Raw genomic sequence first — 15,715 nt, forward strand, 5'->3', positions numbered from 1 at the left:
GGATTAGCCCTCCAGTGTTTTCTGCCCTGGTCTGAGTTTCCTCCGTGCGGGCCGTCTCAGCTGTCTGCAGACAGGTCGTGCCCTTCCAGTCTTTTCTTTACACGCACCCCAGATTCAGTGGTTGTCCATCAGGTGGCCTGGTTCTGAGCACTCCTGCCGTCCCAAGTGTTCTTCACGAAAAACGCTTTATTCGGCTTAGCCTTTCAGTAGGTTCTGAGTAGTGTGGTAGGACCCACACCACATTCATCATTTTAAGGGGGTCTGGGGTCGTATTAGGGTTTTTTGACAACCTATGTGCTGTTAAGTTCCAATGCACTTAATGTCGGTACAGATAGCAGGCCTCCTGAGATGAGCTGCCCTTGAGCCTCCCCTTGCTGTCCTTCTGTGTGCCCCGCGCCGAGCATGGGACGAGGCCCTCTGTGCTGGCTCCTTTTCTGCGCTGCCGGTGTCTTTGTGGGTGGCGTGCGAATCTGCTAAACCCGCCAGCTAGGACGGTGCCAGCATGAGGAGCGGCAGCCGCCGCAGCTCCACGTGCAGCACTGCTGGGCTCCAGGCACCGTTCTAAGCGGGAACGTATATAGACTCCTGTCATCTTCATAACAAACCCTACACACCACGTGCTGGACTCACCTCCGCTTTGTAGACGAGGAAGCTGAGACTCGGGTTTCGTAACTGTTGCAGGTTACATAACTAGTGACTTGGGCTGTGGTTCAGACTCAGGAATTCCAGCTCCGGAGTCCATGCTTCCAGTAGTTCTGCACTCGGCATCCTCACCCAGGCCGCTGGTAAACGTCCACTGGGATAGAGCTCTGGGGCATCCAAGCCTTTCCTTAGGGTGGATATGCACGTGCCCGCTGTTTTCAGCACTCGTGCCATCACCCAGGCTTACTCGTGGTCCTTTCCTCACGTGTGTCCAGCGATGCAGAAGCTGTGTGGGATGCCCTGTAGAATCCAGGCCTCCTACAATCTGTTTTATTTCTGGGCTGCCTGCTGTAAACTGCCAGGTGGAGGTGTGTTTGGATCTGCGACACTGTGTGATTAATAAAGGCCAAACGTCCCAGAGAAAAAAGAGGAGCGCAGTGTCACTTGTTGTTTGCGTAGTTACTCTAGCTCTTGATGACTAGATTCACTTTTTAAATGGCAACAAACCGTCTAAAAGAAATACTTCAGAAGGCTGACCAGAGTTGCCCTCAGGCTTACAGATATTCTTTCTTTCTTCTTCTTCGGGAAGAAATTCTTCTTGGTAGGAAAATGCCATGTATGAATTGAAGAAGCCTACTTTATAGTTTTCTTCTCTCTTCTAATGTTTTCCATTGTCCTTAGGCAGCAGCTCGGTCATTCATTCATTCAATAATCATTTATCGAGTGGGGTGCTCTGTTGGGTGCTTTTAGAATGACAGGTGGTCTCTACTCTGTGAAAATGTGTAATGAAACAAGTATCTAACTTTAACAGAAGATAAATTTTATTAAGGTCGTAAGGCAAGTACTAACAAAATTTGCTTTAGTTTGGGATTTCTGATTGTGGAAAGGGACAATTAAGGGGTTGTACTAAGGAACCAGTGGGCTTGTGGGACCCCAGGCACGTTGGGTTCTCACCAGGAAGTAGAACTGAGAAATCCAAGCCCTGGCCAACCAAGACAGCTTCACTTCACCTCAGGGCTCCCACCGAGGACATCAGTGCCTTTACTCTGCAAAAAACTTAATGCTTTAAAACGTACTTTATCCGATCTCTCTGCCGCTGTTGACATTAGTGACCCACTTCCCTCTTCCAGAAATACTTTCTTCTCTTGGCTTTCAGGTACTGCTTTCTCCTGTTTTTTCCTCCACTTCTTTGACCATTTCTTGTGTCTCCTTAGAAGCTGGGTCTTGCTTTGCCTGGCCCTTGGATGCTGGTTTTTCAGTTTCTCCCCTTGCAGTGTATTCTGAGTCATTTCATCCACTCTAGCGGTTTGCACTGTGTGCTGAAAACTCCCAAACTTGTATCTGGAGTTCAGCTTTTTGTGCTAAGCTCTACTTACAGATCTTTGCTGCCCTCATTGCTTCTTGAATGTCTTACTGGCTCCTTAAATGTCTAAAATGACTTCCCACGCTAGCTCTCCACACACAGACCTCTGTTCCTCCCCCTCCTCCTCCACGGTTCCCTCCCGAGGCTCCACAAATCGCTCCCCCCGGGTCCTGTCCGTGGTCTTCACCCCGATGCTACTTCCTCCTACTGTCATGTCAGCCTCAACAGCTCCTGAGTGCCTGTCTGCGTTTCCCTCATTTCTGAGTAATTACCATGTCCTCTCGTTAAGTCTGCCCATCTGTCTTACACCAGGGGCCCTCAACCTTCACTACCCATCACAGTCACCTGGAGGGCTTGTTAAAACAGGTGCCTGCAGGGCTGCAGGAATCTCAGAAACCGGCACTTTACTAAGCTCCCCAGGTGATTCTGACCTGATGGCCTCAGAAAGTACCCCGCTGACCTGTGAGCTCCACAGGTGAAGGAAGGGGTGTATTTTAAGTCCAGTATCTTAGTGTTATCGTTGGTTGAACAATACGAAATTGTCTTCATATGACCATTTTTGATCAATATGAAGGTGATTTTATTGCTCAGCCAAATAATCGCTCAGTAAGTATTTGTGAAATGAGTGAGTCCTATTCCCCAGGTTTTGTGGTAATTACCAGGCTGGCCCTTCCACCCTGTGCCGTTTCAAGTTCAGTTCATCTGCCACTCCCTGACCTGTAAGGGAGGAGCCTGGGCCGCGTGGTCCCTGCCGTGCAGTCTTCCCGGAGCTTCCTCCTCCCGCCCGGGCAGTGCTCCCTGATCCCAGGAGTCAGCGTCTGGGCTCCCACGCGCTCCCCACCTGCACGGACGGGCCCCCTTCTGGGGTCTTGCCCAAAACCGCACATTCTTCCCTGGGACACCGCGCGTTTACAGCCACCGACTGACATCCTACATCCTGTGTCTTTAAAAGTCTCAGCATCGAGCTGGAAGACGTGATGAAAACACCGTTTATGTTCCCAGATTCCTTCTATTTCTGGCACAGTGCTTTACAAGTAGCTCCCAGGTTGTCCCAGCTGCTGTCATTCAAACTGAGCAAATGACAAAGTGCACAGTTAGCAGGAATGAACAGAACCAACAGGCAGAATCTTTCTCTCATCCTGGGATCAAAAAAATAGTTTCCAGGTAACCACAGCAGGGACACACGCAGTCGTGTTCATGCCGTTCACGGGGCGTCTTTCCCCCGGATCTAATCTCAAACTCGGATATTCGCAGGGTCTTCTTAAGAGTCACCGTCTCTTCCCCGGCGAGCCTGGGTTCCTGTTCTGAGGGCAGCTTTTCCCTCTGTGTGTTTCTCCAGCACTGCAAAAGTTCCTTTCCTTCCTGGGCTATATTGTACTCCTGTTCTGATTTCTTAAAAAAAAAAAAAAAAAAAAAAAATTCTTTCACTTTATCTTCACTTAATGGGTGAAAAATAAAGTTGAGATCATGGAAAATAAAATGGTTAGTTTTATTGCAGGATTTTTTTTTTTTGAGACTTTATCTCTTTCGATGTATGTGATTGTCACATCTCAGTTAACTTGAATGTTTGTTTAAATACAGCAGCTGCTCAGCCAGGAACTGAGATCTTTAACCTGCCCGCAGTCACCACCTCAGGTAAGGTTCAAAAGACATTGTTTGCCAATAGGAAACTGGTACAGTAGCGGTCAGTCCAGCAAATAGGTATTGAATACCGACTGCATACAGGAAACTGCTCCAGGAAAGCTCATCATTTAGTCAGGGAGGGAGGGAGTCAACGGCGTTAAGTAATGAGTTGAGATTCAGTAAGTACTTGTTGAAAAGATAAATGAAGAAAGAGAATCAAAACTATTAGCTGAAAAGCGAAGAAAGCCGCCGTCGCGTAACTCTCACACAAGTGGGTGCCTGATTTAACAAAGAAAAACACATTGCCTGTGAGTTACGCTCGTTGGACTTAGCCGGCCTCCGTGTGGGCTCTGCGTTGTAGGCACCTTGCCAGGTGCTGCGTGTCCTGGGGGGGGGCTCCTGTCTCCCGACCTGCCCTCGGAATCAGGCGGACGCGTCGTGCTCGTCTTTTGCAGGCTCCGTGAGCTCCCGAGGTCATTCCTTTGCTGACCCTGCCAGCAACCTCGGGCTGGAGGACATCATCCGGAAGGCGCTCATGGGGAGCTTTGAAGACAAAGTGGAGGACCACGGGGTCGCCATGCCCCAGCCCCTGGGGGGGGTGCCTGGTGGCGCCGGCACCTCGGTGGTGACCAGCGGTGAGGCCCGGAGAGAGGAAGGGGACCCGTCACCTCATTCAGGTAAAGGGCTCATTTCCGTGCTCTTCTGCCGCCTTTCCCAAGAAAAAGCCAATTCATACCCCAAGTTCTAACGGATCACTAAGAGATTTCACTTATGTGCTCAAGAGTCACCTCTGAAGGTTTCAGTTACTTAAACCAAGTCTTTTTTTTAACCTGCTCAGACATGTTAGTAATATGAAATTTAAAAGGATGAAAATTTTTACCCAGAAAGTTACCCTCCAGCATATCAGTGTTTATTTTTGCTTGCATCTAGTCCTTATCTGTATACATACACTGTAATTGTAATACAAGTGCAATTTCATATTCTGCTTTTGAATCAAAGTAACTTACTATTGTAATAAAAATGACAGGCTCAGTATAAAAGAATTTTAAGCCACAGAAAAGAGTAAGAGAAAAAAACCAGATCACATCGTCTAGAAAGCTAGTGTTGTTGTTTACATAAAAGGACAGCTTATTGGAATGAGATAAATTTATGCATCCTAGTAAAAGCAAGCACACAAAAACCAGGACTCTACTCTTTATATATGTATATATAACCTTTCTTCTTAATCTTTTGAGAATATCTTTTATACCTTAAAAACTACCTGAAGGTCAGCAACATTTCAAGTTTAGTTTATTTTCCTGTTATGGTCAAACAAACGATCTCACTAAGGTTAAGAAAACGAGATTAGGGGTTTTAGTTATTTATTTTTACATATATATGTTGATTTTAGGACAATATGAATTTACTTCCTGCTCTAAAAGATGAGCCACTGTCTCCCATCTCTGCTCTAACCTTCCGATTTTTACTGATTTTAAGTGTGTGTGTTTTAAGGTTGTAGTATTGGTGACTTACACAATTACAGTTATCCTGGTTACATAATCTTTCTATTATGGTGTTTCTTTCTGGGAAAGTTTTCACACCGTTTTCTCCAAAAGGCTGCTGTATCCTGAGGTGCATGCGCGGCAGTGTCTTCTTGCTGCCTTTATGTTTGAGACGGCGGTTTGGCAGGTCGTAATACGCAGCACGTACTTTTCTCAAAACATCCCGTAGACACTGTTAGGTTTTTTTCTGGCATTCACTGTTGTATAAAAAATAAGACCACATGTCTCCCGCGCCCCCACCTTTTTTTGGTGGTGACTCTCTGCCCAAAGAATCCTTTTTTTCCCTCGATTTCGATAAATGTTATCATGCGTGTGTTAGTGTTCCCCATCCTGTATCAGATCTCCTGATCACAGGAGGGCGTTTGCCCCTTCAGGTTGGTTTCTGCACTCAGGGAAACGTTCTATCCTATGTTCCTCTTAGTTATTTTCTCCTTCTTTTTGGGGCCCTCCATTTCAGAAACAGTTACCTTTTTGCCGGATAGTCTTTGTCCTCTGTATCTGTTAACCTTCTAATTGTTTTAGTCATCTTGATCTTTTTCTGTTGCTTTTACTGCGAGTCTCTCAGATTTTTCCTTTGCACTAATAATTCCCTTTCCCTCGTGTCTATTCTGACCCTTGCTGTCTGTCTTTTGTTTCCTAAGCCCTTTCGCCCCTTTCATTTTGGTTATCTATTCTTTGAGCTGCTTTCTTAAACTGGCCTCATGTATTCTGAAGTTTTCTCCAGTGTTTGAATCACCTTCCCTGCCCCCGCCCCCGCCCATTTCTTTATTATATTCTCTTCCTTATCATCAAGGATTTGCATTTCTTCTTTTTCCAGATAGTTGGAGGGGTCAAAGTTGCTTCCTGTTCCCTTTTTTCTATGCCTCGGAGGACTGGGGGCAGGGCGAAACTGTTCTGCTCGGGCTGAGGAAGACAAGTGCTGGTGACCTGGACTCTCATCTCCTCTGAGATCTTTTTAACGTTTTGTTCTGGAGCCCACTTGGGGCTTCCCACTCCTGCGAACTTCTGCTGAGTTCATCAGCTGTACAGCCTGGAGAAGCAGAAAGGGCCACCTTGACTTGTCAGGCTCTGCTGAGGTCCAGTAGTGCCCTGAAGGGGCTTCTGTTCTACAGTTTTCTTCCTCTGTAAACTGGTGGGGGAGGAGAAAAAGTGAGGATTTAAGATGTTTGTCAGGCAGCTTTCATTTCCTTAAGCAGTTTCTGTGCTCCAAGGCCAAGAAAGAAATGATGTTCCAGAAATGCTAGTTCCTTCATTACATGTTTCTGAGTTTATGGCATGAGGACATACCCCTTTTTGACTTTAGCTGCTATAAGTAAATGCTGGCTTTCTTTTAAATAATTACTTTTTTACTTCATTAGGCACTAGGATTTGGATTCTTCATGCTACCATTTTGCTTCCTTCACTTAGCATTAGATAATCATCAGCATTTTGGTAGATTTTAAAGTTGAGAACATAATTACTAAATATCAGCAGTAATAATTTATTTCACTTTTAGGAGGAGTTTGCAAACCAAAGCTGATCAGCAAGTCAAACAGCAGAAAATCGAAATCTCCTATCCCGGGGCAGGGCTACTTGGGAGCTGAACGGCCCTCCTCGGCCTCCTCTGTGCACTCAGAAGGGGATTACCACAGGCAGACGCCAGGCTGGGCCTGGGAGGACAGGCCCTCCTCGACAGGTGAGGAGCTGCTGGGAGTCTGAAAGCAGCCGACGTCAGGGCCTCGGTTAGCGCGGCTTCGAACACCGCTTCCATCACAGCCTCATTAGGGGGTTCCACCGTCCGGAACGGAGGCCGAGCGCGCATAACCTCCCCCCCTCCCCCCGCAGGCTCGACGCAGTTCCCCTGCAACCCCCTGACCATGCGGATGCTCAGCGGCACGCCCCCCGCCTGTGCGCCCGTCGCCTGCGCGCCCGCCGCCTGCGCGCCCGCCGCTGCCAGCCCCGCCGCCCCTCACCAGCCGAGCAGGATCTGGGATCGGGAGCCGGCCCCGCTGCTCTCCGCGCAGTATGAGACGCTGTCCGACAGCGACTGACCTGCGGGAAGGGGTGCCGGGGCCCCCTGGGCGGGGGAGGGGCTCTAGTTTCTGGTGGTTTCAGTTTTAATTGCAGGCCAAAAGCCTGCCCTCCTAGGACTTTGTGCCCAGAGACTTTTCAGGAGAGCCTGGGCCACTGACGACGACGAAATGATGGAAGTTTATTTCAAGAGTCAAATGAGGGGAAAAGGCTGCCCTGCTATATAGGCAGTTCAGTGGATTATTATAATAGTGGAGGATTGGAATGTAGAGTTTTTAAAAAGTGGATAATTCCTGTTCTTACATCTGTTTGTAAAGAATGTCTTTAAATCACTCTTCTGTAAATAGATGACCTTTTTGCAGTGTTTCCCCTCGCTCTAGTATCTCGTGTACTTACATTCAACTCAGCGCATCAACTCGGGGGGTAATTTTTAAAAATCTCGTCTTTTTAACCTTTGCCTTCTAAACAACCTCATACAGCCCAGTTACACAATGTTGGCTGTCACGGGCATTGTACTTTTATCCAATTTTGTTTCCTCCAAACTCAGATTCCCAGTGATGTTTAAAATCTTGTGATAAATGTTTAGATTTTTAACACAGACCCTGTCATAAAATCTGTACGTTAACGTGTTAGGGTCAAAAGGAGAAACAAAATTCTGCCATACTGTAAATTTCCAGTGCAGGCTTTAATTTTTTTAAAATTAGAAGCACTGAAAAAAAAATAGTACTGCATGGGTATCGTTATGGTTCAGTTTTTAAAGTTTTAAAGGCTTATTTGAGGCATACCTCACTGTTATGCACACTGGTAATTAACCACGCCCAAGAACTCCTTTCCTCCTGCATTTGATGCAGCCCAACAAAGCTTTTGTTTTGAAATAAATCTGACTGCCCTGTCCATTAGCTACAGTAGATTATTTGTGATTTAAGGCTTTTGGTGTCTCAGGTTTCAAAGGAAAAACTTACACTTTCCTTTAGTTTGGTGTCTGTTATTGGTGGAGTCAGAAGGTTACCATCTGTGCAGAGCCTCAGTGTTTCAGGTTTGCTTCGTGCCGCACGTCCTGAGCTCTCGTGGGGAGCAGCCGGTCCTTCCCCTTCGTGCCACCCTGTGCTTACGTTCACTTTGACTCCTTGTGGGCAAGAGTTTGCCAGATGTTTTTATTTCACTGACTCTCAAGAAGCAAATAACTTAAAAGACTGAATTTTAAACCCATTATGGTACTAGAGGATCAGTCTTACCCTTCAATAATAATTGCTTGTTGAATTAAACATTTTTTTTCATACAACTTTAACATAGCATTGAAGCATCCTTCTGTAGCACACGGATGCTAATGGTTTTGGGGGAATGCCACCGAGATAGAGGTCTCTCAGGATGATAAAAACTAGCACTTCATAGACTCTTAAGTAGACCTGAGCTTTTCAGCAAAAGTACTCAAGCCTCTAAAGACAGCAGGTGTCCGACAACCACTGACTAAGGCGCCTCCTTTGTAGTGGAGGGGACCTTGTCCCCTTTTTACAGATGTGGATGCAGGTTCGGTACATTGCCCACACAATGGTTAAATAAGCAACAAAGACAGGGCCACAGACCAACACTAGTCTGAAGCCAAGGGAACTGTACACCTGCGTATGCTTGAGGTCCTCAAAGTAAGCTTTAGATCAGGTGTAGCGGTCAAATCCCTACTACCTGGAAAGCTGGTACGACTTTATAAATACATAAAAAGTTTTAATGTGAATGAAAAACAGTAACTTAAGGTTTTTGCTTAAAATTTTGTTTAGGTACTAGGAATATTTTAGATTTTAATTATTTGTCAACAGTCCCAAAGAGATGATGCTGGTATTTTTCTATGACTAGTTCTTGAGAACACGTCAGATCACAGCCCTGTGCGTCACCTGTGCAGCTCCACTCAGGACCCAAAGGGAGCGGCTGCTGACCACTCACCCCCTCCTCATCACAGTGCAAGTTGTTTTACTTCACCTGCCGCCACCTGGAGAAGAGATCCCGCAACGGGAGACAAAACCCACGGTCCCGCCTCGGTTCAGAACAAGGGCGGGACGGAGTGCAGGCCTGCGGAGGGGGCAGACCGTGTGGGAGGTGGAGGCCCACCCCGGCGTGACGTGACCTGGCCAAGTCAGCTGTGAACCGAGGTGGGACGCTGCGGGCTGAGACCCCAGGGTTCTGAAGCTACAGCCTGGCAAGTGGCTTTCTTTTAGCCCCCAGGACGAAGTTACGGTTCACAGAACTGTGACAGCCAGCCGGTGTCCACCGTGTGTTCATGAGGAGAAGATGCGTCGTGCCTGAATGTGGGTGTGCCGGGTGATTCTTCTATCTTCAACTATCCACGCCCTGAAAGCTCCAGTGAGATAGTTCAAGTTTTCATGCTACTGTGAACGGTTCACCTTTGGATTCAGCCCCGTCAGTGGCAGGCCAGTCCTCCTCGTTTTGCTGCCTCAGTGCAGTGTACTGTAGTGACCGCCGCGCGTGCACAGGAGCTTTCTGAAAACTCCCACAGGTGTTCCGGGACCGGGAGCCGCATCACTGAGGAGGCTCAGAAATTCTCAGTAAAACCTGGAGCGAAAAACCTCCCTTTCAGTAACTCCTGCAACTGTGAGAAGGTAAAAACGTTCTCAGTGCAGAAGGTGAGTAGTTGACAATTTTTTAAAGTCACTAATAAATGAAGACTGGTTGCACTGAAACTCAACGTGAGTTAAAGTTGGTCTCTCCAGAGTCAGACTTGAGTGATTAAAGTGGGAAGATGGATACATCCGCAATGTTAAGATGATAGTTTTAGTCTAATCCCTGTATTTTACTTTTATTAACTAACTCTTTAGTAAATTATTTTTTTATGAGAAACTCAAAGATTATGGAATACATACACTATTATTGCAGAGTGTCTAGTTTAATCATGAAAGGATTCTCCCAGTATGTACACAGGAACCCAACTGTCAAGTTTATCCCCCCACCCCCCCACCCCTCCCCGCCACCGCCACCGGCACCGCCACCGGCATACCAGCAACAACAGGGTTCCTTCGTGGTACCTAGAAGAACCGCAAAACTGCTGGGATGCAAACACCATCGATGCCCCCTGTGTTGTGTACTTTACATTACTCTGAGGCAGTGTGATAAAGCTCTCAACACAGCGGCCTATCCAGGTAAGGTCATCCGCCAAATGCATGCTCCCAGGGCTAAGAGAGACTCTCACTACAGACGAGGATACTGAGACCCAAACTCCAAAAGCCTGAGCTCGGGTCCAGGGCACTGGTTCCTCTACAGCAGCAGTGGGACACGTCACAACGACTGGGAGGGTCTCAGCGCTACGCCTACAGGGCCCCACTCGGTCAGAGGGCCTGGGGACACCCGTGACCGGCTGCAGAGGAGTGAATGCTCACAGAGCAGGGATGCAGGGGGTCGTCACTCCTTGCCCTCCTTTTTTCACAGTCGTATATAACCAGATGGTACATACAAAAACATACAGTTCGCTTTTATTTATAATCAAATGGGCGCTATACTTTCAAGTGCCTAATTCCCACTTTAAAACTTCATGCTGCTGGCAAGCCAAGATACTACTTTTTTACGCATTAAATCCCACACTGGGCTTCAGGAGATAGATTAGATTATAACAGAAAATAACTCACCGTCATCCCCCTTTGCCATGAGACCGGTAGCTCTGGTCTGCCAGGTATTGATGAGAGAAGGCAGCAAATCAATCAGTGGACAAAAATCTTATGGGAGAGATGCCTGGCTGAAATAGCAGACCCCACCCCAGAGGGAAACTGGCCCCTCTCAACCTAGAGTTATTCTCGGACCAACATGGACAGCACCTCACCAGCCAGCCGTCTGCTGCAACGGAAAGCATTAACCGACACCCGTCCGCAGAAGCAAAATCAGTCAGGTGGGGGGGGGCAAGTTTTCTTCGCAAAGCAAACGCAGCAGTGTACACAGTGTGTACAGCTTGTCCCCCAGCAAGGCTCAGTTGAGGGGACTTGAGTATCAAGGACAAAGGACTTAAGCCATTGATTAGGGTGCCACTGGGACAGGAATGAGAGGTGTTTGTTACTGTAAATTCCCCACAACACAGAAAGAGGGGTCTAGAGCTTGGGAAGGTTACGACACAGGCCTGCTTTTCCGTGACAGCTCGGCCAGCTCCTCCCTGATGTGCTGCACAGAGACCTCATCTCTCTTCAGCTTTGCTCGCTTCAGCGCTTCTCGGTAGACCTCTTCTGCTTGTGCGTATCGCTCTAAAATAACCCGGAGAGAAGGAAGAGTAAAGAAAATGTATGTTTCGCCATGATTCTGAAAGAGATTGTGAAGAGAAAGCACAAGTGATGGGACAAGTCTAGTTCATGGCACGCGGCCTCGTTTCACCCCGTGACACCCGGGACCTCACGGAGCCCTTCCTGGCACACTCCAGTGGCTAAGGCCTTCGCCCACGGTGGTTCGGGTGAGAGACCTGTCGTTGCAGGTTTCTGAGCAGAATGGCAGAGTATGCCCATCGAGCTGCCGTGCCCTGTCGCACGAGCTCCGTGAGGAACAGATTAAGCTGCGCGTGAGACAACATTTAGAAACCTGTAAAGCGCTGCAGAAATAAGGTGCCACGGCAGACGTTTCCACCTCGATGTGCCTGATAGGCCGGCAGGGCAGGACGACAGGCGGGACGTGAGCTGGGCCCGACGGCGCCTCCCCTGCGTCTCTCCCCACTGGCCCGTGGGTTCGGGAGCATCCTGTCCTCGCTGCCCCCCTCAACACCACGCACCCCTCCCGAGGCCGGCCCGCCCGCCCAGCCCCGCGCTCCGCACCTCCGTGCATCAGCACCGCAGCCAGGTTACGGAGCAGCACGTGGAGCTCGGGGTGCTCCCCCTGCCTCGCCAGGTCTGAGGCCCTCTGCGCGTGAACACAGGCCTCGTCGGAGCGGCCCTGCGCATCCAGGCTGGTGGCCAGGTCACTCAGCAGCACGATGGTCTACACGCGGGAGGAAACACAGGCAGCTGCTGCTTGCAAACACCTCCACAGCTCAAGAGTCAGCGTGGAGTCTGACGAACGGTGGGCACACTGAAGGGGTCGCCTTGCCTGGCAGTCCAGCAAAGGTCAGGGCGTCAGCAAGTCAGGTGCATTGATCATTCCCACTGCACAGCATCAGCCTGACCCTCTGGAAAATGATACAAATCTAGACACTAGGTAACAGGGTGAATATTACTTATGAAGCTAACTAATCATCAAAGGAGAAGCAGCAAATGAACAATACCAGCAAAAAGAAGTGACAGAATCTGATTCCCCTTCTGTTCAAGGTTCAGCACCCCTGAGAAGCCGGCCTCGGAGCCGTACTGTACTACGATGTCACTCCTGTCCTTCAGGAAGAAGAGGCCCGCCACTGCTCTTGCAAAAGTTCCCACCGAGTCTACAAAACGCTGTGGCACTAAGCGCGGCGGGCCTCAGCGCCGCCTCCACTTCAGGCCCCGGTTCTACTACCTGGTGATTCGAATTCCATGTCTGCCGTGCTCTTACTTCTCAGCGCTACCCCGTGCAGGGGTGCTCTCAACCCCTGCTCCTGAGGATAATTCACAGCCCAGCAACTTGCCCTGCTCGTCTGCTCGCAGCCCTGGGGCATGTTCAGTCCAGTTAGAACTTTCATGTCCTAGGCTGGGGGGTACCAAGCATTCACAAAGTGACCCATTTCTTACCTCTTAAGACAAAACAGATGATTTCAATTCGATGTGTTTACCGCTCTAACAGAAGGCTCTGCATGCTGTGCTTAAATTCTATGTCAGTGGTTTTTATTTTTGTTTAATGCAGTCCCACCGTCCTTTTCCCCCTATGTTCCCCTGGCATTTTATCGGTGGGGCTCAGGAGGTGAGGATCTGCATGTGTTAACCTGTTCCTCGTAAGATTTTCATAAGATTCAGTACCTAAAATACCGTGCTGTGCAAACCAATCCTCACGTAAGCCCTGCTGGGCAGACCCAGTAACTCAGCAGCAGCCTCAAATCCTTCTAGAAACAAGCAGTTGGGCGCAGGGGAGGGGTGGTCGGGCACGAGGAGGGGGATGTACCTGGGCCACCTGCTGACTATCTGTCCCCATTTCTTATTTCTGGATTCTGAAACCTTGTCTTACAGTCCTTCTGTTTTCCTCCCTTACCTGTGGGTGTCTTTCTCCTAGTATTTCTTCAGAAATCTGCAAAGCTTTTTCATACATCCTTTGTGCCTGTGATGGCTGCTTGGAGAACAGAAGGTAGCGGGCATAGCTGTCTAGGCACATGCCCAAGAGGAGGTGGGTGTTGGCTTTCTCTTCCACTAGGAAGGAAATAAGAGCAGTGCTGGGATGTAACAAGTACAGTGCAGAAAGTGAGGCAGAGACGTGGCCAAGCTGCCCTGATCATTTTTCTTATTACCAAGACCCACACTGATTGTTTCACGTCACTAAAGAAGTACTCCTAACCTTATACTTTGCTACACAAAGGTGACAATTCAGGTGGATTAACATCTAAACTGGCTCCTGGACCCACCTGTGTGTGTTGGGGAAGGGGTGGAGCGTCTCCACACCAACAAGCAGTTGGTCACCAGCAGGGTATCTAAGAATCCAAGTAAATTCTGACACCATCCACCCAGAGTCCACAGGCTAAACCCTCCCCCCCCCCCCCCCGATTTCAGACGCAAGTCCGGGTCATCACCTGTGCTTGTGAACAACTGGCTGTAAATCAGAGGTTCCCCAGGACTCCCTCCCTCGGGTTCGATTAGTTAGCGAGAGTGGCTCACAGATGACTACTAGATCACCAGTTTATAAAAGGCTGTAACTCGGGAACAGCCAGATGGAAGAGGCACAGGGCAAGGTGTGTGGGAAGGGGCCTGGCGCTTCCCTGCCCTCTCCAGGCGCCACTGCCCCAGCAGCGCCCCAAACCCCATCCTTTGGGATGCTGATAGCGGCTTCATTACAGAGGCTTCATTCATTCATTACAGATGATTCAGTCACTGGCCAATGACTCACTTTCCAGTCCCTCTCCCCCGCCCCGGAGGTCGGGGCTGAGACTGAAGGTTCCAACCCTCTCATCTCCTGGTTGGCTCCACCTGCAACCAGCCCGTCCTTAGGTGCAGTCCAAGTCACCTCATTAACATAACAAAAGACACTTTAAATCACTCCCAACGCCTAGGAAATTCCAAGGATTTGGGAAACTATGAGTAAAGACCAAATATTTTTCGTCATCTGAATGACCAAATACATATTTCTTATAAAACACAATACTGCAATATCCAATTCAATGACGTCTGAGTCCACACTTAGTTTCAAATTTTAATCTAATGTTATTTAGCGGAACCAGGTGAAGATAAACTCAAAGAAGAAGAAGTTAACAACAAGAAAAAGTCTAGGGCCAATGAAGAAGTTTGCAGGTATGAAAATAGCTACATACATACAGAAAGGAACCAGAGAACACTCAGAATCCTGAAATGGAAAGTCACGAGCCAAATTTAAAGAACAGCTAATCCATTTTTTGAAGAACAGTAAAAGGCTGCAATGATACGGCACCTCCCAACACACGCAAGAATTGACTACACGACGTCTGAAAAAGAACAAACTTCAAACACCTAATGCCGTGTGAGAAGAACCAGAGAACAGACCTAGGGACCAGTATCTAAAAGCAACCTGCACAAGTAAAGACTCAGGAGAGATGACACAAAAAAATGTGGCAACGGTGATGAACTAGATCAAAGGAAATTTTGCAAACAGCTCAGCTGAAAGTAAATGTTTACACAAAGGACTTGAAAAAGAGGTTACCTCAGATAATCTTCATGTAACACCATTATTAGACACCCAAATGAAAGGGTTCAGACAGGTTTCTTTACCAGCAAAGGTATTCACACCAAATACCTTTCCTTCCATATCATCCAAGTTTCAGAAAACTTACAAATGGGATAGAGAATTGAAAGACTATGTTACCAAGTAACAGTACGACCAGTTATTGATGAGACAGTTTACATAAAACAATGCAAATAAAAATACCTACTGAAATAATACCTGAAGGTAAAAGTGAAAAAAAAAATGTTTTTCTTCAAGTAGAAATCCAAAGTTATTACTTTGGCCTAGTTATATACAAAGGGTAATGATAATCATTTTCTTAAAATCAAATTAGGAGTAGTTTTAAATAGATCACCTTACAAATTTATTTTCAAAAAATATAGATGAAAATTATTTTTATAAATATAGGAAGTATATATAAGTTTATGGATAAATATAACCAATATAAAAAAGCAAAACGTAAGATGGCACCAAATAAATACCACATGTAGAGATACCATATTTATTAAAAGGAAATGTTGAAACGGAAAAATATATCTCACTATGAGCACTCTTTTTAAAATGCTGAGCAAAAGCTTATAAAATCAGCAGCAGTTTAAGATCCACACTATTGGGAGATAATGTAATGGACAAAGGTCCAGGTAAAGACAGACAAACCTCTGTGCTCTCTTCACTTACTAACAAAGGTCCAAGGAGATAAGCTATTTGTAACAGACTGAGAATATACAGATACACTAAAATCCATGTTCTTGGAGAA

The 15,715-nt window shown here is 47.5% G+C and overlaps 2 protein-coding genes across 13 annotated transcripts in view; one reads left to right on the forward strand and one right to left on the reverse strand.

The window, feature by feature from the left end:
* Positions 1 to 8,078, forward strand: part of NCOR1 (nuclear receptor corepressor 1) — a 144,787-nt gene extending 136,709 nt beyond the window's left edge. For all 4 annotated transcript variants that reach the window (XM_068531636.1, XM_068531639.1, XM_068531637.1 and 1 more), the window contains 4 exons: positions 3,587 to 3,640; positions 4,084 to 4,305; positions 6,665 to 6,844; positions 6,994 to 8,078. In XM_068531636.1, coding sequence (XP_068387737.1) covers positions 3,587 to 3,640; positions 4,084 to 4,305; positions 6,665 to 6,844; positions 6,994 to 7,199 — 662 coding nt within the window. In that variant the 3' untranslated portion in view covers positions 7,200 to 8,078. The remainder of the gene's footprint in view (positions 1 to 3,586; positions 3,641 to 4,083; positions 4,306 to 6,664; positions 6,845 to 6,993) is intronic.
* TTC19 (tetratricopeptide repeat domain 19) overlaps positions 1 to 15,715 on the reverse strand; it is a 46,694-nt gene that overhangs the window by 11,061 nt on the left and 19,918 nt on the right. For 5 of the 9 annotated variants that reach the window (XM_068531644.1, XM_068531640.1, XM_068531648.1 and 2 more), the window contains 4 exons: positions 13,306 to 13,460; positions 11,970 to 12,132; positions 10,809 to 11,411; positions 8,929 to 9,741 (listed from right to left, as the gene is read on the reverse strand). In XM_068531644.1, the coding sequence (XP_068387745.1) occupies positions 11,278 to 11,411; positions 11,970 to 12,132; positions 13,306 to 13,460 (452 nt within the window). In that variant the 3' untranslated portion in view covers positions 8,929 to 9,741; positions 10,809 to 11,277. The other 4 variants (XM_068531642.1, XM_068531641.1, XM_068531643.1 and 1 more) reach the window with 4 other exon arrangements.

This window comes from Eschrichtius robustus, chromosome 20 (assembly GCF_028021215.1).
Source record: "Eschrichtius robustus isolate mEscRob2 chromosome 20, mEscRob2.pri, whole genome shotgun sequence".
Taxonomy (NCBI): Eukaryota; Metazoa; Chordata; class Mammalia; order Artiodactyla; family Eschrichtiidae; genus Eschrichtius; species Eschrichtius robustus.